This window comes from Scleropages formosus, chromosome 13, assembly GCF_900964775.1.
Source record: "Scleropages formosus chromosome 13, fSclFor1.1, whole genome shotgun sequence".
Taxonomy (NCBI): Eukaryota; Metazoa; Chordata; class Actinopteri; order Osteoglossiformes; family Osteoglossidae; genus Scleropages; species Scleropages formosus.
The window spans coordinates 12,381,126-12,406,768 of NC_041818.1; the positions used below are offsets into that span (position 1 = coordinate 12,381,126).

Genomic DNA, 25,643 nt, shown 5'->3' on the forward strand with positions numbered 1-25,643 from the left:
AAGCATACCTTGTCTCCTTTCTTCACTGTTCTTGTGGTCAGCTTGCCGATGGCTTTCTTGGCTGCATCCCCTAGTCGACGCTGTTGAGGCAAAGAAGGCAAAATGGAGGCAAAGTGAACGGACTCTTAAGTGGAAAAATTAGTCTGTTCATGAGACTTGCTTCATGTAGAAACAGCATGGATAAAAATTTCCTCCAAAACACTGAAAAGTACTTATTTTCCCTGAGAAAAATCCTTAAATCAACCTTTAAGGCATACAGACTATTTCACAATTCAAGAGAAGTGTCTTTCTCTGTACAGTGAAGGCACCTCCCCCTATTGGTATTTGTGCATTTATAATACACTGCCTGCGTCGCGGTATCACATTATTGATGTGACCATCTACCAACGTCCTCGTCCATGTGCTGAAGTCTGTCTCAGGTGACCTTTTCGAAAAGGCCAAGATTAAACACCAGTAGACGATACTTTCATTTTCTCATCATTGTCAGGAAGTCTGAACTTTCAGCAAGGATAACAGTGACTCTGAATCATGAATTCTTGGTTTCAGTATGACAAATCATTTGATTAGTCTCATTATGATGGCCAGTGATTGTGCAGATTAATTAAGATGACTGAAATCTATACGTTTGCACCAGCTAATTTGGGAACTTTACTGACAAGATATTCTAGTATTTTTTAGCAATGGGGAAGGACCAAAAGAAAGCATGGCATCCTGCTGAGGACACAACAATCACTGTTGTCAAATCCTGGTCAAGACAGAGAAAGTTGGTTGTAATTTAAATGGTCGCTGTGACAGCATGGTTATAGCACGGTTGGCAGGTCTGCCAGGACATTAGCAATGTTGAGCTGTGATTGGGTATTCTGCCATTGTGTCATTCCACCTGAACTATGACTGGCTGGTCACAGATGAAAAGTAATAGGATTATCTCTTCTTGTTTTAGTCATGATAGATAATATTTTATATCCAAGAACGGTAGGTAGCATAGTCGTTAGAGCGGTCGCCTCTCAGTGAAAAGACCCACATCTGATTCACACCTGCTGCGGAGGTAGCCTTGATCAAGGTACTTACCCTGAATTGATACAGTATCAATTCAACTATTGGAAGTGGATAAATAATTACAAGTAGTTTAGTATACGGATGTCACATTGTAAGTCTTGCTGGAAGATAGTGTCAACAAGTTAATAACATAGTTGAATGTTAGGCTGATGCATGTGGAACACAACTGAGCCCTTGGTCCTTTATAGAGAAGTGACAAATCTTGACATTACAATCGATAAGAGTGATCCGGAAGCATTATGTCCTTTTTGAGCTATGCTCTACTGCTGTGCAAGCAAAAACATGCACAAATAACCACACAGCCTTCAAATACCATCACCATATCATCAGTCACACTAATGGCTCACAAGGTCACCGCAGCACCACCTGCTAGGGAAACTGCGTCATCCTGTGGAAGCAGCCTCATACTAGACACTGCAAATCATTAGTTCCCTCTTCCTGGCTGCCCCTCCAACACTGTCAGACCAGTGGACTGACTGCTAAAGAGCTGCAATCAAAGGCCAGGAGACTGGGGAGTGAGAGATCAGGAGAGCACAAACCCCCCAAGTAAAAGCCCTCATGTCCAGAATCCAATGCTTTCACCACATGTAAGCCTAAGAGTTATGCAGTACAAATAAAACTATAATGCCATAATGTTTCAGACATCACTGGTTGACTGCAAGATAAAAGTGTCACTCAAAATATGAAATGGTGTAAAAGTTCTTTGGTGTTGCAATATGTGCAATATGAGTTCTTTGGTGTTGCTGAGGCCCACAGCCAGACCTTCCAGACCTGCACAAACATTTTCTATTCCACAGGTTTACACTATTAGGCAAAGCCACAGTAACACACTAGTGCAAAAGTATCACTAGTACCCTCATAACCTTTTACTAATTGCATAAGTGCATTAGTGTTTTGTTAGGAAAACTAAGTGCAGCAGCTACTTTAAAAGTGGCAGTAATGCACTCATGCAATTAATACAAAGGTTTTAAGGTACTAGTGGTACTTTTGCACTGCCATACATTTTCACAGAGCTACATTCTTAAAGTAAAGAGCTGGGAAGGCAAGTTTGATGAGCACACAATTATTGTGAGGTAGTATGCGCCAGAGTAAAGAAGCATGATGCGGTATGGGTAAAAGACAGATAGGCAGTATGTATAAGCAAGGGTGAATGAATTTCATGTAAGGTGAGAAAAGGTAATAATGAACCAGTTTCTCACCTGGCTGCGATCTCGGGCATTGGTGTAGCGAATCTTCTGGATGAAGTAGAAGATCAGCCAGGCAGACGAGATGATCATGAGGACAATGAAGGAGATGGAGACAAAAACCAGAGAACCACGAGTGATACTTTTGGGTGGGCCACGTGCCCCCACCACAATGGTCACCAGCACAGTCAGGTTCTTCTCCAGTAGACTGAGGATCTCCTTTCCATATGACTCAGCGATCATGACTGCCACAGTGTCGCCTGTGCCTGAGAACGGAGGATAGGGTAAGAGACAAGCTGTTAAACACAAGCACCCACACTCAGATGTACAGGCACACATGCACACACTCAAGCATATGCATGCACTAAAGCATGAGAGATAAATACATGAGTAGGTTACCTCTCAAATGAAGTTGCCACTTCAAAATTTCTCTACATTTCACAAGAGTGCATCCCATTACTTGAGCTTACTGGCCCAGTAAAAGCCAAAAACAAGAACAAAGAGATCACTGAGAAAAGAATGGTGTGTTCCAACCACACCTGAAATCAAAACATGGCCCAGGGTAGAAACCAGGGATTAGACAAGAAACAGGACCAGAGGCTGACCTGACTGCTGTCAGGACCCTTGTCAAGACGGATACCAGTGTGCCTAGAAGCTAGGAACAGACATATGCGCAATAGGTAGTGGAAGACTAGTTCTGCTAAAGGTAGCGAGTCAGCACCACAGGAGCCTAGGGTATCGTTTGCTGGAGGTGATGGATTGCAGTTGAGACACAGGTTAAGCAACACTGGTCTCATACACACTACTTTCTGTTCTCATGAGAAGGAAAAAAAAACTGTTACATCAATGAGGTTTTTTTTCCCCCAGATGAAAACTGAACCAGTACAGGTTGTATCAGAAGCCACTCCACCTTTTTTCTCTTAAGAGTTATGCTTCATTTGTAAGAGCATGCAACAAAAGCACACTGCATCACATAGATAAAACACTATAATGATACTTATGCTTCATATATGTACCTGAGGAACATGCACAATCAGCTGTCCAGTTCTATAAATTTTTGTTCAGTATCAGGATATTAAATTCTTGTTCATTATGAATTTTAATTAAAAGGTTCAGTCCATTAAGTAATTTAACTGGGTCAAGGTTACAAATAAAAAAAAAATATATACAAGTATAGGTTTTCGACAAGAATCCAAGGCCAATAGCCTGCATATCCATTCTAATAAACTTAACTTATCCACATCCAAAAAAGACAGTACTAAACATTTAGATGGGGCAAGCTTCATATGGAACCTATTTCAATTTTGTGGTTAGTCATATCTCAAGTTCATTCTCTGTCCCTCGTGTAGTGCTCTATAAGACCTCTACAGCTTCCCTTTATTTTCTCCAGAAGCCAGTATGACCCTAACCCAACAGGAACAAAATATTTGCAATATAAATCCCTGTTGTATCGTGTTATTAAAGTAAGTTACTGAATATACATTTCAGTCATAACATCTCTCATGTTAGTATGAGCTCTATACAGCACTTAGGACCCTACATTGCACAAACACGCAAAACATTATTTATCCAGAGGTCCTGTACTTACAGCTTTTTATAGTTAATCATTTAGGGTTTTGGCATTAAATACAAATTAAGTTCATGAACATACGCCACACTTGTTTTCTGAAAATTTCTCAAATTTTTCCATCCATCAGCCTGAAATAAGGCACGCAAGTTCCTGTTAGGGACTAAGTTTCAAAATGTTTGACAATCGTAGCAAAATGCATCCTAAATCCTCTTGTGCCATCTCTCAGGCTGTGCCTACAGCAAGTCTGAGGGCGGCTTACCCAAACTGGGAGTTTGCCTGAGGACCTCTCAGCAGCTATGAAGAAGTGATTATAGTATATGAAAGCAAGGTACTAAACTTGAATTGCTTTAAAAATGCCCTACCACATAAACATACACATAATTGGAAGCTGCTTTGAATACAAACCTCAGATTGTAAGTCACCTTCAAAGGTGTCAGCTCAATAAAGGTTAACAAGGAAACAGCAGTGAAAACACCTCCAAATGAGCTTAAACTCAGTGGGCACACTTGACAATGTCTGCCTGTTGCAAGTGATCTTAAATGCAAAGCCTTGATTGTTGCTGCTGTTATAGTTAAACTGAATGGCCAGACATCACTAAATGTCCAAACACCATAAGAGAGCGCATACATTCCATTAAACACTAAGGTATGCAAATGCACACACATAGAGAATCACTTTTAACTTAGTAAGGCAGTTTTTTATAAGCCCCTTCACTGCCAATAAAATAAACAAATAAACAAACATGCATCAGGTAGTCAATGAAGAAGACAGTAACCATACAGCACTATTAATAATTTACAGCACAGGCTGCATACAGAGAAGCAAAGGTTACCTCAGAAGCATGTCTGCAGAAAATAGGTTTGCAGGTTAAAAAATCACTCTGTTCTAGGTATCAGTTGCAGCACAACTCAATGTTCCAGTAAGTAGTGTAAGTTTAGTAAGGCAAATATTTCACAAGGCAGTCGTACTTGGAATTTGTTTGTCCATTTCGCAAACACAGAAGAACTCTGCAATGCTAAAGCAAAGCATCATGGGAGTACAAAGCTGGCATGGGGACTCCAGAAACCTCTAGAGCCACTGCGAGTTTGTCAAGTCCTCCCTACGAGTCAGCCTATCAGCAGGCCTGTAGTCCGAGGGAAGAGTGAGTGCAGATGGATGCTATCTGGTGAAGGAGTCACGGGGCTGCCCGGTCCATGACATGCAGCACTATCTTTGTGAGCTCACACAACACATAACTAAAATGCCCAGCTTTCTGTGTACAACCATCAGGTATTGGCAAACCCAGCAATAGCACAGGTAGAAGGGAAAAAAAAAAAATGTGTTCAATGCCAGAATGCTTTCAGTGGCAGATGCCAAGACTTGGGACTCAGACCCTGAAGAGTTAAACTTGTTACACACAAATATGCATACGATAAGAGTCCACAAATACTGGGTAAAAAGAGAAAAATTACTGAAGGTGGCTAACAGCAGATTCTCTCTCGCTCACACACACACAGAAACATGAATTGCAAACTGAAATCATGAAATCAGTATTCCTGCTGCTGAAGCTACAACACCTACAGAGCAACAGTGAGTCACAGGCCTTGTTACAGAACCATATATTCCTAAACAACACACACAGATACAGTACTTCATCTCACTCTCTCTCACCAATACAAAGGCACAAAGAATCATACACATTACCATATCTCCAGCTGTTACACAAATGTGGAATTTTCCACTGCCAAAAAAGTTCCATTGAACTCTTGGCTGCATTAATCTGGTTCACTGTTGGCTCACACTAGGAGTATGAACTATGATTTCTCCTTTGGGTCATAGAATGCCATACATTTTAAAAATGCACAATAAAATGTGATAAACTGGCGAAGATACAAGTGTGGGGTGCATTCTGGTGTAAAACAACTGCCATGTATCACATAATTGAGGTCAGAACACCTAAAATTCAAAGTAAAGCATTTCTAGAAATAGAAACCTCCGAGAGAGAAAACAGAAAACTATGGCCTCCAAAGATTCAGACAGCGTACAGGCTCATTGCGAGGTTCAGTGCAGCAGAGCTCAACACTTTCTTGCAGTGAATCAGGGAGGGCTCGTCCCAGCAGTGACTCAACACAGTGTGCAAAGACATAACCCTATGAAGGCTCAAGGCTTTCTCATTTACCGATTAAAGCTCTATGAATGGTCATCACTGACATCACACTGTCTTTCGTGAAAAAAATTCAGAAAGTAATACCTGATGAAAGACTTGTTTTCAAGGTAATGAAAAAAACTATCAATATTCAACATTCTACAGTGCATGGAAGCATAAATAACTCATTGAGGACCCAAAGGATACACTGCAGGGCCGCATGAATTCAATCACAAAAATGACCTGATGAATTACTCATGGCCTTTTGGTATTTATAGATCTATTGATCCCACTGGGCCAGCGACATCATGCCGAATGCCTCAGGGCCACGTGCCTCCCCAGCTCTGTTGACGCCTTATGTCAGACACCGTGCTCATCAACAATTAAATGTAGGAGAAAATACCACAATTCCAAATACTAAGGGATAAAAAGATGGCAAAATATAGAATGGAGTTAAAAGCTGTATTGTGACTGTAACTATTCTAGAAAAGATATGAAATGAAAATATACTGTAGTTTTTCACTAGGATAAAACCTTGCTTGGTGTAAAAATACCAAAGCCTCAACACCATACTTGTCCTTGTGAGTAAAGCTTAGTCATCTCTTCCTTACAGGTTCTATATTATTGCTGCTGGAAAATTATAAAATAGGGTACCACTGTGAAAATGCTGTTTACCAAGAAAAATATAAGGGTAAATTTCATTTTATTTGTTAGAAGAATGTTTGTATCATTGTATACAGGATATGGTGAGATTAACTACCTCAAGGTCTAGACAGACTTTTCCGCTACACGGGAAAACAGGGACACATGTTGGAGGCCCTCCAGTAGCATACAAATGGCAAATTCAGCTGTGTAGTTTTAACTTCACATGAAACACCATTGCCATGTTATATCATTTCTAACAGACACCTTTATCTAAAGTGAATTGCACAGCTTACAATACTTACACATTTGACTTTGACTATTATATACCTGTTTTTCACTGCTGTTGCATACAGGAATATAAAGATGTGGGACTGCCCATCTCCAGATTTTAATTTTCTACAGTACATCTAAGTGCCTTAAACACTATTCCACAGTAGGAGGCAAAGAAATGAAGGTGGTGTAACTGTACACCATCAAGACCCTTACGGCTGAGTTCCAGCACAGAATAAGTGCTGAGCAGTACCAGACCTTCAGCTGGGTGAGGACAAAAGAAATGGGAACTGCACCATGCAGCAGCAAAAACACAACCAGATTCCAACACAAAACTGCAATATCAGCCTACAACACCTCATGCATGTCAAAAATTCCCAACACTTTCCCAAAATAAATTCCTACCAATTAAGCATTATAAATCTACTCAACTAACCATGTCAGATTGATCCCAGCAGTACTGAGTCCAGCAAACACCAACATCAATTCAACTAACCACAACCCTTTTAACCTTATCTGTCAAACTTGCTGCCCCCACCTATTTCTAACACCCATAGTCTCACAGGAGGCCTCTACAATCCCCTCTTCCTCACCAGCACTAATACCTTCAGGGATAGCAAGCTGCTCTCCATGTGGGAAAACAGGGACACATGTTGGAGGCCCTCCAATAGCACACAGAGAGAGAGACTTCTGGCAGAGATAATGTCTAATAGGACCAGGGAGGGAGTGGGCGGAGCTTGACTTCACAGCCATCTGGTCGGTGTTTAACTCAATTAGCCGGACCAGTGGAGAGGCCTTTAAGGGCCCACCCATGGACTCATGGGGGAGGTCAGAGAATTAGACCAGCCTATTCATCTCCAGACTTCAGCTTTAAACAGCCTCTCATACTGGTCCTTAGGTAATCAATACTTATTGGAAACTCAGCAGCACTCAGAAGGATGATATTAAGCTAGTGCCTGAAGTTCCCATTGCTGTGCTTCTAACAACCAGCAGACAGGTGAAGACAAGAACAATGGGAAAAGGGAATTACAGTCTGGAGGAGTGGCTATAAACTAGGGACTGCACGAGAGTCAGGGATAAGGGGAACAAGTAAGCTGACACGTAGCAACTGTAAGAAGACTCGAGTAACAACATTTAGAATAGGTCAAAAAGGCCTTCCATCTCCAACCTTGCTCTGGATAGAAAGTCATGGAAATTTGCCTGAGAGGAAGTGAAAGCAGCTTGTACTTTGGTGTCATATCTCTTTCAAAGACTTTAAAATGATGAAAAATGCAAGATTCATTCATATCCTTTTGTCTTAATCAGCCCAAAATATGATACAGGCAAGATTAGCATCATCCATTAACACAGGACAAAAGGAGGATAAGAACAGAAGGCATTACCTTCGTGAGCCATGGTAACTGTGTCCTCCTTTGAAGAATTGTTGTAGATGATTACGGCAGAAGCATTGAAGGCTGCAGCTTTAAGAATCTTCTCCTTGAAGGTGCAATTGCCCCTCTGAAGCAGCGCTACCCAATGGATGGTCTTCGGTGGTACAATGAAGCGGGTGTGAGGGTCACAGCCCTGTCGGTCGACCACTGCAAACGGATAAAACTTGTGATCAAGTTCTCCATCATAATGTTTCACATCACTGTATTGCCTAACGGCTTACCATTACATTTATTCATTTAGCAGACACTTTTCTCCAAAGCGACGTACATCTCAGAGACAATACAATTTGTGCATTACATTAGGAGAAAGAGACATACAGTAGTTGCAGACATGTGATTCTTAAGTAAACCTAGTTTGTTTCTTTTCACTTAATGCAGCGATGTTCATCACACGAGTAGGTGCATAAAACTCAGGACAGACAAATCCTGATCACCTTCCTACAGTTTTTTTTTTAAAGTACACAAACATTATATACAATACAGGAGTAGTGGCTGTGCAAAGGCTTACCAAAGGCTATTATCCTGAGAAAACTATATAACTTACAGGGCATGAGCAGTTAAGTTACAAGTTAATCAGGGTAAAAAAGGTTGCTCAACACATGGAAAACTTTTTAGTGTCCCAAACTGGCTTTACTGCAGCACAACAGGAGAATTTCACATAACAAAGTATTAGCTCTGGTCAGATGGCAAAGACGTTGGATAATCCACTACTGATCCCTGACTGACCTGGTCAGGTACCCTCAGCACCTCTGTTCCATACAATCACAGATTTGTTTGCTATAATGCTTGGGGACTGAACAGGGCATTATTTGGTTTGGAGGACATTATCAACAACTTGGGCAGCTCTGTTACCCTCAAGAGAACAACTAAAGGCAGGTCACAATTTGGACTTTTGGGCCGACAGCTGCGATTGTAGGTCAGAGTCCCAGCGGTCAGCTGCAGTGCACAAACAAAACCTGTCCTTCCACACCCTCATATATAATCAGGACAGCTTGCACTTTCCCCTGTATTTAATACCTGTTTATTCTGCATTTTCTGTCTGCAATATTGCTCTATCACTGATTCAGTGGTACTGAGGAACCAGTTCAATTTTTGTGCCAACATACTGTTTATATGGACAATCAGTAGGCATATTCAACAAGAGCTTGGTCTTATGTCCATGGCATCCAGCAAACCCCGTTCATATATTTGCCTGAAATGCAGAAGGTGTCCACGAGGGAGCTAAAAGGTCTTATCTACAGTAAATCTCAGACACAGTGAAGAATATGTGTGCATGCATGTGAATGGAAAGACAAAGAAGCATAAACATTAAACACACACACAATGCAGTTATGTTTTATACAGTATTAAGTGGGAAAAATTTTATAATATTGCTGCTGGAATGTTTGCAGTTTGTAATGCTTTGGTGCATTTTAAAAGCACAGAGATCAGGTAGGTGGTCTGATTCTGAAGCTGACACTGCCTTTAGCTACTGGCTTTTAATGAGGATATTCCTTTAGAATGGATGGAAGCTGCTCCTCGAAAGAAGGTATAAAATGTCTGCTCCACCTGAAAATGAAACAAAAATGTTTAAAAAAGACCATGAAACTGGACTCCTTTGTTGTTGCACTAAAGATTGCCTTCCCAGATTCTGTTTCCTCAAGCTGTGCCTGATGCTCGAGATGGAAATGTGGCAGGAGTGCAACAGGATTGGGGTTCTTGTTATGTGTGGGAGGACATTATCTCAGATCTCATGCATCACGCACCCAGGGAACACTGGAGGCAAAGGAGCCAGGATAACTGCCAGAGTGCAGAGACATCGGAGGTGGAGAGGGGTGACAGGTACACACTTCAGAAATGGGTTCAATGTGCAGGGACCAGAAGACAGTAATAGGCAGAGGATGTTGAGACAGACAGAAGTAAGTCCTTATACTCGACTACATATAGGACAGTCCCACATCTTCATGCTCCTGTACGGCCTGTATGTGGGGCAGATCACATGGCAATACCAAGGCCAGTATATAGGACATCTGCACACCTTCAGCTCCAGAACAGTCTATATGTGGGACAACTCCCAAGGGTGCTGCTGACCCAGGTGAGAAGCCCAATCTTCGGGGCAGTTGGGGTCAAGGCTGTGCCGCCCCTTTCACAAGCTGCTGATGCAGCTTAACTGTATGAAGGAGAAAATGAGAGACCTAAAACCTGCAGCAAGTGTTCCTAATAAGCTCCAGAAAAGCGAAGAGCAGCCAGCGTGCAGGTTACCAACGAGCAAAGGATACTGTGGCCATGCCAGGGGGGACTAGTGAGCCCAAGCCAGATGCCTAGGGCATAGGCTCAGTGATGCATCATGTTGCTGTCTCTGGTTAGTGACAAGCTAGATGGATAGCCCCACACATGCACCTTACTTAAGGTCAGGACCTGAGAGGAAAGCAACTGTAAGGGCTAACAACATTCAGCACTGGTCTGAGGTTTTCACTGTCCCATGGGCCACCAGTTCACAAGTAGCTTATTAGGCACATCACCTTACTTTAGCACACAATACATTTTCTGAACACAATAGTGGAATTCTTTCTTTCTGCAGCATCAAAAGCCTTTGACATGCACCCATGCTACCAGGATGTATTAATGCAGGATACATTTTTACAGAAAGTATTACTAGAGGGTTTCTGGACAGGTCTGGTACTCACATAGAGTCTAGACTGCACTCCATGCAACAATTTCAGCACGTAGTCAGTCAAAGCTTCCTCTTTATATTTCAGACAGGAAATGAGATACACCAAGGTTGCAAAACACAACCAATCTCTGAACAATAAGTTATAGCAGGTTTCACTGCACTGTGTAAACAGACTTCATTCTTATCTAACTTGTCAAAGCTGACTGTGGCATCCCCCACCATCCCACCCCAAACACCATCCCCCACAGATAAGACACTCCAAAACACCTGGGCTGTTAAGAGCATGAAAGAAGTGTAGCTCCACTTAGTGCTAAAGAGAAGCCCCAAAAACAACAGCATAATAAAGACAAATAACTACTGGCTAGAGAAACATTGCAGTATTTATTGATATACACATTAGCTATCATGTATAACATTAAAAGTACTGGCTAATATGTTTGCTTTGTGAAATGTTACACAGAACATGATGACACATTGTTTTTCTCACCAGACTGCTATAAATGAGTTAGTAAGAAATGAAGTATTGCCACACAGACGGTAGACATTAAAAATTTAAAAAGCAAAACCTATTTGATTGGTTGTCGCAGTGACTTCAAAATACAAAATGTTATAACCAAAGTTAATGGGACATTTAACTATCATTGCCAGTACCTAAGTAACTGTCAAATGTCAAACTAGCAAGCACATGATATAACAGCCAATTTCCACTTTGGACTGTCACACAATTTAAGATAACCTTTTTAGATTAACCAGTTTTAATCTTTTATTTTACATAATTTACAGCCCAGTCTATCAAACCTATGTATTCAACTCGCAGAGAATGCTTTTCTATACCTTTTATTTTCTGTTTTGAAATACATATACAGCCATCCCGTTATACAGACATCAATTATACAGACCTTCATTTATCTGGACTTCAAGAAATTTCCATCACTTATCCAAGTATACGGACTTCTTCTCCAGTCCTGAGGGCTTTTCAGTCCTTAAGTGTCCCAAATCTAAGGTCAACTGTCTCTGACCACTGGAATCAAAAATTTATCCTAAGAATTTACCCTCTCAGACCAGTAAAAGAAGAGGATGACCACAAAAACAGTATATACAGGCTCAGAACGCTGGGTGGGAACAGAGACCATTACAGTCCATGTTTACATCAACACTGCACTGTGTTCAACAGTGCACATCCTTATTTTTTATCGATTTTTTTTGCTTTATTTTTGTTCATCATAATTTCATCATGGGCCCAAAGAAAATAAGAGAAAAAGCAAAAACGGAAAAAAATTCTCGTAACACACACACTGAAACCACTTCTCCTGAGCAGGGTCACAGTGAGCCGGAGCCTAAACCAGCGACACAGGGCGTAGGGCTGGAGGGGGAGGGGACACACCAAGGACAGGACGCCAGTCCATTGCAGGGCACCCCAAGCAGGACTCAAACCCCAGACCCACCAGAGAGCAGAACCCAACCAAACCCGCTGCGCCAATGCACCCTCCTATTCTCATAACTACCAAGTATTATTGTGGTTAGGGTTTTGCTATCTGAAGGTTCCTGCTTCAAATCTTCCTCCTGCTGTAAGAAAACTCAGATATATTAATGGATACACAATTTTGCGTTGTTCAGTATACTAATTCACCTAGGACAAGTCATAATTTAAGCACTGAAGGGTAGTGAGTGTGCTGAGAGAAACAGTTATGGCTAAGTCATGATACGATCTACCACACAAAACCCGGTTGAATCCGGTTTTATACTTACTTTCTAACAAGTTACACCAAACTCAAATTCCTTACACCAGCGACTGGTAAACTGTGCCCGCGGTTTGCTCTGCCGTATTTCCATTCTCCATACTGACATTCCATGCATGTATGCAATCCTTAAAGAGCTCACTAATAAGCCAGTAAAACTAGTGTTGTACTTCTGTCTCTATGCAACAGGTAAAACTTTCATGAAACTTGCACTCTGCTGGTGGAATTTCAAACATGCAACTTCCATCACATCAAAGAACACCAAGATTAAGGCCTTATGAAATTTGTTTATTGGAGCTGACTAGTATTATCATTAAATAGTTTGACAAGCAAGACAATCTTTATACACCACAAAATAATTTTATTCAAGGTTGTGTATGTTTTGGAGTTAGAGAGAGCCCTTGCTCCTAGTTCCAGTGTGCTGAGAGAAACATGTCAGTGGCCAGACCTGCAGACTCAACAAACTTGTAAGGAACATGGGCTCTGTTACTGGTCTGATCCCTGGCTCTGTGGAGGCAGCAGAAGAACCTAGGATGAGGAGGAAGTTACAGTCCATCACGGACTAAGTCTCACATCCCCTTTATGAAGTAATCGCCACAAGCTCGTTTAGTCACTGCATTATTCAGCTACAGTGCACAAAGAGGCACTTTTGGGGTCCTTACCAACAGCCCCCTGCTTCCACAATGCCAGTGAACTGTTTGCTAGCTTTTTTGTTCAAGTATTGTAATTGTAACTTGTAAATACTGATTTCTGTATTAATTTTATCTGTTACAAATTTTTTTACTACATGTTTATGTGTTTTGTATGAATATGCATCTTACTATTATGTGCCATGTTGAGCTGCTGTGTGTGAATTTACCTGCAGGGATTAATAAGGTATTATCCTATCCTATGCGGTGTTTCTGACCTGGTACTCCTCCTTAAATCATTCACATGGCTTCATGCTTACACAAAGGTTCAGAGGATGACTATACAGTAACAAATAAGAACTAAGGAACCAATGATCGCTGAAATGCTGCTTTGATGCTCCTTCCTGTGGCAGTGCAGCTTGGCAGTATGATCTTGATCTGCTACCCATCAGCCTTTGCCCTGTTTAGTAGCTGTCACTGGTTAAAAGCTCACACATCTCTTGCCCAAGCCCATGTTCATTTCATAACTAGAGGTCAAAAATGCTCAAAGGCCACAAACAGCTACTCCATTCCTGAAAGTGGGCCCAGAGGAAATATAACAACTAATACAAACAACTAATACTATTTATCTTTTAAAAGCACAAAGCGAAAATGAAGCATCATCAGTAACCATATTTTAGTAAACCTAAGGTAAAGGCTTTTCACATGTCTCAAAGCTGAATTACAGTGTCTGTGCCTTTCTTACATGGATGATGTATTAGCTATAAACAAAAAACGATGGATTACGGTTGACATTCACCACTGTCAGCATCATCGTACTTTGCCATTATCCTCAGCTTTTCCTTTTGGGAGCAACATTACCCGTAACGCTAAATATTTCGGCACAGGCAAATCATTAGGTCCCTTGACAGGAAATAGATTGATTTAAACCAGTTTTTTTCCACCTCCACAAAGCGGTTCTGATGACAGCTGGGCCAGTGGCACTGGAAGCAAACATATCTCACATAATGCACTTAAACCCAGCAACACAAAGCCTTCAGCACTGAGACTGAATCCCCCCATCCCAACAACTGATGTCTGGAGAAGACTCTTTCCTATCCCACTCTCACAATGTGACCCAAATATACAAAACCAGTGCACTCAAAAAGACTTGTCAACTCTACATTAAAACTGCAGCATCTACAAAAAAATGTGTGATTCACCATGATCTTCTTTTCCTTAAACAGAAATCCAACAATTTTCTTAAAAAATGGATCTGTAGGGGAGGAACTGCCAAAACATGAAAACTACTTTTTTTAATTAAACACTGACACATGAAAACCAGAAGAGCCACTGCAACTGACTATTCAGCTGTACCTTCATCTTCTTTGCAAACTCCTGTGTTGCAAATAATGTTACTTAGCACCATGGCAGATAAACAGCTGGATGAAAGATGTACCCACACCCACAAAGGCATACTAACTTGTTCCTACTACGCTCTCTATAATCACACCTCAGCACACTGCTTCAACGTGACAAAAGCTTGTTACAAAAAAAGACAGCATCACAGAGACAACCCTGACTGCTGACTCTTGTACTTTTGCCATGGCTGTGAATCCCCCAGCTTCGGAATAGGGACCCTGCAGCTTCAAGCTACTAAGAGACAAGGTTTGACAAGTCTCCCTGGCAAATACTGAATTGCAGAGTGAAACTAAAGGAGGAAATGAAAAAAAATCGTGTCTTAAGCTAGTGTAGCATTTCAGAAAACTGCTCCCTGTCACATGCACAACAACAAACGTTTTACCGCAAAGCAGTTTCCAGTACGCATAATGCACTTCTGCACTTGTTTCATGGAGGTACCAGACAGCTGCTACTCAGTTTATTGAGACCACATCCCTGTTATCAACATGAAAACAGCCACTGCTACTGTAGGTCTAAACGCACACCTGCAAAATGTGTTGGACACCATCAGCAGTGACAGATAAATATCAGGTGAGAGCTTATGATCAAAGTGCTGCTGTAGTTTTCTTCTGATGGTGTTTTCCTGATGGTATCTATTTTTCAAAAAGTATAAGCACCTGAAAAATATTTACTGTGAACATAGGGTGATGAACTAGAACTTCACAGCCAACCTAAAAGATTACGCTGACTTTGACTACTGTCCAGCAGTTATGTAGTAACCCCCGACAACAACAGAATTAAGGAAAAAAACCTGCATGTTTGAGATGACAAGGAAGTACGATGCTGGTCTTTCATATCATCCCTGTCCTAAAGTACCATAGAAAAAGTGAAGCTCTGAGTGCATTCAGTAGCACTTTCTCTGAAGAGCTTTCTGGGCATCCTAGCTAAGCTGCTGTCAGTTGGATAAAATCACAAGGTGACACAGATATCCACACCCTGGGCTGTGCATGAAAGCTTGGACATGGCCAGACCTCAGCAGCTCGCAGCAGAATCAGGACCGTGGCATGAAACAAAAACATTATCACAGTTATGACATCATTCCACCTCTATAGGTCATAGCCATAATAAAACCATAGAAACTGAAGCCCTAATACTAAAAGTTAACTTTGCTCTCAACTTTTCCTGCAATTTACATAAAAAAACACTGTGAGGAAGAAAGACCCCCTGTATGACTGAGCTGGTGCGACGTAACGGCACATTGCAGCTATTAAATATTTCCTTCAACAGTGTTCTGAAAACTGGTCTTCCACAGAGGCTGGTATCTATCACAACATAGCCTTTAGGATCCCACATTTTGGTTCCAGGTATTCTATTGGTTTTAATATGAAACAGGTATAATCATGGAACTTCAACATATCACAATGAAATTACATGCCCCTTTCTCCCAACCACTGCAAAAAAATGGTTACTTTACAGTACATAATGAAACAATGTAAGGAAGAAAATATCTAGCTGATACACAAATGAGACATGTGAACAATTTTCTTTAGTAAGACCAAACACTGATTTTGTTAATGAGAATCTATAGGAACCACTGTGGCATAAACCTGGGACTGGGACACTAGTTGTGCTAAATGTTTATTACAGCAAGGTCCATTACAATCACACCAGTCTGCTTAGGAGCCATACAGACTGTAAACAGCCTAACATTTAGTAACAAGAGAAAATCTTATTACCACTGATATTCAGTTGAAATTTTGTGACCTGCCCCTTGCTACACTTAAAAAATCATCTGTTGTATTTATTCATTTTACTGCATAACATTATTGTGTGCGATTTCCTATAGGCTACAAACTCTCAGGCTGACATCTTATTGGCTGTGTTCTCCCACTGTTTCTTGCCAGACTGCCAGTCCTGATGGCAGACACACCAGCTGGTGAGAAGACTTAGGGTGGAGAACTAGGGGGGGGAGGGAGGGGTTGTGTGCCAGATTCATTCAAAGATTGCTCATTTGTTGGTCTCAGATGGTGTGTAGCAGATTGAGCAAGAATCACTCACCATCCCAGCCATATGCCTCACCTTTGGCTCAAAAAAATCTCTGTTTTCCAAAGCTTTCTTATGGAAGAAGATATTGAAACTGTGTAAAACAAAGAGTCTAAAAAAAAGACGGTAACTCGGCTAGAGCATCCATTCCTACTCCCCTAAATCAGCAACTTGAAATTATTATATTCATTCATTTTGAGAGTCCTTGTGTAAACCGGGCTGTGGATAACTAGAAAAAATGCCAAGAAACCCCGGGTGCATGCCGGGCAGGAAAAATGACAAAGATTGAGTTTGATTTTGAATGGGATGCCTAATCATCAGAGAGCAGTCATGTACACTTGCTTGCTTTCCTTAACAGCTTGTCCTTGCCAGGGCTCTGGCAGTTCGGGGCCTATCCAAAAAAATCACTAGGTTCAAGGCTAGGAGGGGTAAACCCTGGAGAGGCCACCAATCCATCACAGGGTAGCCACACATGCCGACATTCCCTCACACCATGACATACTACGGGCAATTTTTGTCTCTGGACTTTGGGACGAAACTGAAACACCAGGAAATCCATACAAACACAAGGTGAACATGCAAACTCAATACAAACTGAGCTGGAATCAAACCTGTGCCAAAACTGCCCAGTTACTGTGATCGAGTGATTCTGGCAGTCATGGAAAGCACTGAATTTGTTTAGCGGTGTGTATGGGACCACTGTCATCCGGAATATGCAAACATCAACAGGAAAGTATGTTTGCACCATAGGGTACACCTGGTCCTGCAAAAAGACTTTGGCTGTTATACATTCATGTAGAGCAATCCTGACCTAATGATTCCCACAAGATGGCTGTCCATACCATTACGGCTCCCCATCATGTTTAACAGTTAGCAGACATTGTGGGCCTTTGGCTTTCTCCAGGCATAAACATATCTGAATTCTGTAGGAAATACTAATGAGACTGTATCACTCACACACACACACACACACACACACACACACACACACACACACACACACACCATCTGAAACCGCTTGTCCCACACGGGGTTGCGGGGAGCCGGAGCCTAACCCGGAAACACAGGGCGAAGGGCTGGAGGGGACACACCCAGGACGGGATGCCAGTCTGTCACAAGGCACCCCAAGCAGGACCTGAACCCCAGACCCACTGGAGAACAGGACCCAGGCCAACCCACCACACCACTGTACCCCCTTGAAACCGCGCCACATTTTTTCAGCTGTTCAGGGGTCCAGGTTTTGTGCTTCTAATACCTGGTTATGCATCTTTGCCAACTGGCCTTGGATACAAGCAGCTTCTAAATGGCAGCACTGTCATAAATTCTAGCTTTGTGAAGCTCACAATGTACATGTTTTATAAAGACTGGGTCACAGAGGTACTGATTCAATCCTGTGGTCATTTCTGAGAGTATACTTTTGTGCATTTAACAACTATCCTCTTAAGTGTCCATCTGTGTCAGTAAGATTCGACTTGTGACCAACTGTTTCTCCTTGCCAATGCATTTGGTCCATGTTTTGCATATGCTGTTTGTTTATGAGACTGCACCACTGAGTCTTTTAAATAATTCAGTCAGTTGCCTTATGTTGCTTTGAAAAGTCGTATATCAAAGTGCTAATTATCAGACCTCTTTCATAGCTGACACAATGCTAATTGGCAATCAACCTAATATGACACCTTTCCAGCTGTATTCCATCCTGCTACTGCTTTTAACAAGTAAAATAATAACATCTGTGAAGGAGTAACATTTACTGTTTTTTTATCTATTGATTGTCAGTGTTGTGTCATTTTATTAGTTTGCCAATTAGACCTACTCATGTAAGTCTGTAAAATAAGTCGATGGTAACACGTCATACGAAAGGTTCATCTGAAGAGATGTTTAAAGTGAACACTGATTAACAATGGAGTAAGATATTTTTGCCAGCATGTAAGCAGTCTGTTCTGTTCTGAGCATCAGATTCAAAAGCATACATTCTCAATATGCGCTACATGTAAAGGTGATCAATGCTATGTTCTTAGTAGTGTGATGACTACTACAAAAGCAAGGTCCTTCTAAAAACTTGATCTCAAGAGGTAATCAAAAACTATAGCAAAGCTAATCTTATTGAAAAAGTGTGAACCAGTACAACGTAATTCTGAAAACTTACCATAGTTGACCATTGTGCATCTAACCACTAAAACTACAACTAACTGATGCGTGTCATGGCTGTCAGCAGTAGCTAATTTAACATAATCTTTAAATTGATATTTTTTGTCACAGGTTGTACATTATATACTGAAACAGCCACAGGTGCTTAATTACATCTTTATCTTTAGAAAGATATTTAGAGAGAGATTACAGTACTATAGCTCCAGGTTTTTAGTTGTTTGAAAAGCCAAAAAGGTAGCATGAAATGTCTGCAGCTTCCATATAACAGACATTGATTTAACAAATGATTTCTATTTCTCTCATGTCCTTTCTTATTTCTTTCCCCAAAGACAACCCATCATTATCTAAGACTGAGATTCACTGACTTGCTGTTTATAGTACTGACTGGAGTTATGAATAATGAATAACTGCTTATTGCTTTATCTGGATTATTACAACAACGCCAGCAGTCATTTGTTTACAACATTTTAAGGCATTGTTTATTTTGTTTCAGTAATTGCCAATTGCTATCTTACAGAGTAGGTTAAATGAATGTGACATAATCTTTGTTTATAGCTAAAACTTTTTAATTATTTTTGAGAGTATTTATGACTTTTTGGAACATTTCATTTAATAAGTTATTCAGATTTTTAAATAAATAAAATATGAAATGCATATCTGAAATCAGGACAAGATGGAGGAGGGCAGCTGAGGCCTAGATGCATGTTTGGTCAACTGGAAGCTACACCAAAAACCACCGTAGTTGCTTAAGGCTTTGGTGCCCTAAAACCAAAGCCTGAGACAAGAGCAAAGAGAGTCCACTTAATAAGCCGCAAATCATTCAGCCAACCACTGAAAACATTCACACTGCAACCCAGTGCACCTCTGTCCTTGTTATACAAAAGCCAACTGAAATATAGTGCATTTAGATGAAAAAAAGCATTACTTAGCTATTTGTTTTACAAAACACACAGGCATTTTTGTTGCTAGTGTGTATGACTGTACATAACAAGTAAGGCTGTCATTCCTAATTAACAGATTAATCGGATCCAAAAATTCCAGCCATAGCAGCACTCACTGAAAGCACAACAGAAAATGCCTCTCTATTCAGGTCACTGTGTAAGAAAATAACTGTACAAATAACAAACACCCAGTAAACTGTCCCACTTAACTTGTACACCTGAGGCCTACTCTGTTTCTAAGCCTGAACAAGTTCTTGAATATTGCATACCCACCAGATCCTAAACAAGCCTCATCCTGTTACTCTCCTTTTGCTTGAACAGGTCCTGTCCTGTGTAGGTCATGTGCTCCTCTGAAAGTAACCATATTTACACCCACGAGCAACATACAGCCTGTCCTGAAATGACTGCACGTAGAAGAGCCTTCCATCTGCACCATCACCATGTGCCATCACTAGCCCAGGAAAAAAGCATCACCTCCACCTGTGGAGGATGTAACCCCTGGTATCTGAAGCTCAGACAAAAGTGAAGCATCTCCATCTGCACAGTTTAAATTCTTTACTACCAGTAGCTTATCTCCACCTGCAGAGGCTACACTTCACCTGGTGTCCACTCTAGTTACCATAGCAACTATGTGTGACAGTCAAACTGGGAAGTGGTAGAACTGAAAGGGCAGATTTTACTCTTTTTCATTGCACAACATTCACCAGATACAAGAGGTTCCCAAAATTGTGGAGTTGCATATTTCCAAGCACTGACCTCAAAATACTTTAGCCTTTTAAAAATGTCTTTAATGTACCCTTTAAAACAAATTTTTCCTTTGTTTGCAGCATTAATGAATGAAGACACCCAAAAATAAATCAAGCAGGTAACCTAAAATATTTAAGGAGGCCTCGCCCCACATTACCTGGTTTCCAAGGACTTCTGTATTTTTATGCAGCCCAAAAGATGAATATGTATAATGACCCACAGGGGACCACAGGTATGACTCACCACAAGTGAAGTTAATACGCCTGTCTGGCAGCTCATTGATACATCTGCACAGGCACATCCAAGGTCTAAGCTGAGGGGGTCAGTACCTTTGTTGTTAAATAGATGATGATCTGATTCATGACATGCTGAGGCTTGGACTCCAGAATCTAGTCACACTAGTCCTATGCGTGTCAACTCCAGTAGCAGAGGAATGGTGGAGACCGACACAGCAGGGACGATCCCTAAATATTAGCCTTGGGGTAGGGTGCAATGGTATACATTACATCCATTTAGACTGATTTCAACACAAATTTCAAGAAATCCATTAACACATCCATATGCCAAGCCTTCTCCAAAGTGATTTAAACTTAGGAAATTCAATGTAAACATGTATTTATACTGGTCTATGTAAAGAAATGCACTAATATTTTCACAAAACTTTAGTCTTTTGTGTCTTTCAAAAATTAAGTCTTAAACTATCTGTTCCATGGATACTGATGGTGAACCCCCTTTGAATTTCCATTTTAAACCAGTGCAGAATGCCATTTCCTGCATTTGTGTTGGGGAAATACAGATAAAAAATGAGCAATCTGTTTCCACAGCCTTCTGTAGTGTTATGCAGTGGCTGGAAGTTCCCAGACTTATTGAACTACTGACGTAATGGTATGAATCGTTAGGAAAATAGACCACAGACAAGTTTATATCTCCTTGGTTTACAGCAAGCAAACAGTACTGAACAAAAACACATTAAACGTATAAAAGAGAGTATGAGAAACGTATAGAGTACGGATTAAGGATGTTGATCTCTAATTTAAAGGCTGCCAGTTCAAGGCCCACATTACACCACTGTTTTAGTCCACTCGATTAAGGTTCTTACTGTAAAGTGCTCCAATAAATATACCCAGCTGTATAACTGGACGGAATAACAAATGAAGAGATTTAGAGAAAGAAGGTGATATAGTATTTCTACAAAGAGCACCAGAATTCTTACTGTCAGTCAGGGACAAGTAACCTGTCAAAACTGCACCAAAGCACTGCTGCACAGAATGCAATTTGTCTCCTGATGATGGATTTGGAACCTGGACATGTTTTTAGACTTCTCCAAAATGTGCTTAATAAGCTTGGCGTGAATAGGGGTAATTTTTAAGCGAGAACTCTACGGGGAGAGGAATTCTGTGGAAAACCACACATGCACAAATGCAGATCACAACTGCAGAACCACCTTGCAAATTATTACAAAGCAAGGCTTATACTGTGACTAAGAAAAGATGGCCTGATTTCTCAAGATGTTGACAGAGCAATCCGGCCCTACTGTTTCTCATAAACAACATTAACCAGCTGTTTTCCAGCAGCATTCCCCTAGGCCATCATACAGTGCACATAAATTCAATTCATACTCACTATTCAGACCATGTGATCTGGTAATGCAGAAACAATAGCATTTGACAGTGAGGTAACAACTTGACAGCTAGGACGGGGGACATTGAACCTGCTTGGACATGGGGGGGCGGATCGCAAAAACAGGCCCGTTTTTTACAACAGTAGTCAGAATCATTCTGTCTGAGAAATGCAGAGCAGAGGTTGCCTGCTGCGTGTAACTGTAACACGTACCGCCGTGGATGGGCGCAGGTGCGATCACGACTCCTCTTGCGTCGGCTCGTGGCGAGTCCTGTCCGTACCTGCCGTCGTCTTTGGACAGCACGTGCCGAACGTTGCCCTTGGAGTCTAGCGCCGTGGCGTTCACCGTGGCGCTGAAATAGTCGTCCTTGCTCGACATGCCTTTGTCGGCTCGCGCCGACAGAAAGAAGCAGGGCAACACGAGCGCCAGCAGCACGAAGGCGGACAGGCAGCCGCGCGGGCTCGCCGCCGACCCCTTCCTCTTCATCTTCGGCTAGCTTATGTGCTATAATGTCTTCTGTTTCCAGCAAAGTAAAAAAAAAAAAAAAAAAAAGAAAAAAAAAAAGAAAAATCTTTCCGCTCCTACAAATTAGATGGCACAAGGTTCTTCCCACACTGCACAGCGGATTCTACTGCATGGCTCTGGCGCGAGGTCCCCTCGTGAAGAACATCGTTCTGCGCTTTCCAGCGCGCGCCTCGGTCGACTACTCTACCTTGAACGGACAAAAGAACGAACATTATTTTATCGGGACAAACCTAGCGAATAAATGCCCAGTACCGCTCAATCCTTACATATATATATAAAATCTTTAGATTTAGGTTTTTAGTGAAATCAATGCAGTCAGAGTAGTAGTTATTAAATATTAATAGTTACGCCAGGCGTATTCACTACTAGTTAATGGATGACAACCGACAGTGATTCGAGTGAAAATTTAAGAGATGTATAAATTATAAATAAAATCACATTTTACACATCTCAACCATGGCATTAGCAGGAATTTTCAAATACACAGAAAATACTGTTGATGTTGATGTACACAACATTGAACATGTCATGATCGAGAGGAACTGCTCGACACAATACGAGCGAGACTGGCTCCTGTCAGTGTCAGCCCTTCAGCTTTTCATGATCATCATGCAGTCTGGTATATTTCATTTAAAAAAATGTGCCAGTAACTGAAGCTCCTGCTTGTGGCTGGAATTACCGTAGAAATAAAGCGATTCCCACAACCCACCACACTGACTAGCCAGCGAAGGAACGGCAGCGGGAGCCCATGCCACTCGTACGTTTAATTAGCAGAGCAGAACGCAGTACAGTCACCCACCTTCAACATTTAACGGCAGCCGAAAACCAAGCTATTGTAAAAACTTTGCCCGTTTCTGGTATTTTTTAACCGTCCCTTGGCGCTGTCGTCAGACAGAAGGAAGCATTACGAATCCACCCCTTCTTCTCTCGCTCTCGACACGGGCGCGCGCAAGCGCGAGGGCGACACTGCGAGGCAGAGCTCGTGAAAACAGGACACGCGCGCGCGAGCGAGGAGGGAGGAGGGTGACAGAACGGCTAGCACGAGCGTGTCGAGACGCGCGTCCTGGCGGCGCGAGGAGATGGCGCACGCACATCGCTTTGGGTCTCTCTTTCTGACGGACTGACAAATATTTGCGGATGCATTTTTCTTCTCACAAGATAAACACCAATGGCTACTAAGCGTCTGGCGAGCAGTGACGTAACACCTTGTCAGACACATCGTCAACAAAAATATGATCAATACTAGCCTAGCTAGGCTAGCGTCGTTGGAGTTTTACACAACTACTGATGATGGGCTCGTTCTTCCAGTTGTGCGAAGCTGACAAAATAAATAGCATGGTATGGCATTTTTGACAAAGTCGTTGGGGACAGTTCTCCTGTCAAAGTTGGGATCTCATTAGATTAGCGCTTGGATTCGGAAGATTTGTGCAAAACCGCATGTCTGCATCTTCACTTTCCTGGACTTCCTCATTTTATTACTTAAAATTATGTTTTTCACGCGTGGCCCTGTGTAATAGAACTACAAAGGTCTGCCAGAGTTTAGTTTTAATATTTCCTGCTAACTGCAAGTGTTGTTGTTTTGGTGACTCATGCAGGTAGTTCCACCTGTACCAGGTGGAGCAGGTAACAGCACCCTCTGTCCTGTCATTTCGCTGTGGGCTTCTAGTGAGGACATGGCCTCCCTGTGAAAGCATATCATACACTGCAGTGCTCTATGTCATGCCTTGGCCTTGTTGTTTATATGAAGGAGAGCAGAGATCAGCCAAGTGTACATCTGAGACAGAGCTAAATTCCGTGTGCATCGGTGAAAGACCCAGAATGAAACTTTCATAGCTTTCTGAGCCCAAATGAAAGAGATGGACATGGGTTCTTTACCAAATATAATAGTTTTTTTTTTTCAGAACCGCTTGTCCCATACGGGGTTACGGGGAACCGGAGCCTACCCGGTAACACAGGGCGTAAGGCCGGAAGGGGAGGGGGACACACCCAGGACGGGACGCCAGTCCGCCGCAAGGCACCCCAAGCGGGACTCGAACCCCAGACCCACCCGAGAGCAGGACTGCGGCCCAACCCACTGCGCCACCGCACCCCCTTATAATAGTTTATCTGTGAAAATTATGCAAATTATTTGTTGGTTCCAGGTAGGGTGGATTCACAGTAGGTTGACATGGTGTAACGATCTGGCTAATGAGTTAGCCCAGATCCTCACGTGGATTCCAGAAAGGCGTATAATTATATAAACCCAGACGGACACGGAAAAAAGGAAGCTCTTCTTTTTAATATCTTATAGGCAACTATGGATGACATATTTCACACAGCTGTCTTTACGATAAAATAAACAACATTAAAGTAAACTCCAAAACGTGCGAGGCACAAAATGTGTACACGGCCAAGTATTTCAGCCTGCGCGCGCGGGAGAGAGGACCAAGGGAGGGGCAACCTCTTAGTCTCCACCATAATACGTCATCATTACAACGGCTTCATTTTCATGTTACCATTAAGACCCCTACCTTTATTCCATAATGTTCCATATCTGCCTGAAACTTTGTGGTATTCAACAGTCGTTCATCATGGCCTGTACTACACAACTGGTCTATCATTGTTTCCCATTGCCCTTATTCCAAATGCCTCCATGACAGCTAGACAGATTGGGAAAGGAAGGTCAAACGTGATGGTGTGGATATATCTCATTTACGTAGTTGGAGACCCAAGTTTTCCTTGTAACATTTGACTGAAACAATTGGAATGTTTTCTTTTACAAAACTAGAAAAAAAAAGAATAGACTGTAGCCAGGGTTAATTCATGTGGAAAAACACCTGATTCCACAGAGAAGTTCTTAGGGTATAATCTTGCAGTACATACTGTTTAAATAAGTGTTGGTACCTGGCAGAAGCTTTAAAAGAGACACACAGTCATGACCTTGGTCTTATCTTTCAG

At 41.8% G+C, this 25,643-nt stretch overlaps 1 protein-coding gene across 4 annotated transcripts in view; it reads right to left on the reverse strand.

The window, feature by feature from the left end:
• Positions 1–23,865, reverse strand: part of rnf130 (ring finger protein 130) — a 41,567-nt gene extending 17,702 nt beyond the window's left edge. Inside the window, exons 1-5 of one of the 4 annotated variants that reach the window (XM_018737337.2) lie at positions 23,506–23,865; positions 22,394–22,893; positions 8,233–8,427; positions 2,256–2,506; positions 9–80 (exon numbers count right to left, since the gene is read on the reverse strand). In XM_018737337.2, the coding sequence (XP_018592853.1) occupies positions 9–80; positions 2,256–2,506; positions 8,233–8,427; positions 22,394–22,667 (792 nt within the window). In that variant the 5' untranslated portion in view covers positions 22,668–22,893; positions 23,506–23,865. Of the gene's footprint in view, positions 1–8; positions 81–2,255; positions 2,507–8,232; positions 8,428–22,393; positions 22,894–23,385; positions 23,462–23,505 lie in introns of those variants that run through there. The other 3 variants (XM_018737336.2, XM_018737334.2, XM_018737335.2) reach the window with 3 other exon arrangements.
• Positions 23,866–25,643: the final 1,778 nt, after the last annotated feature.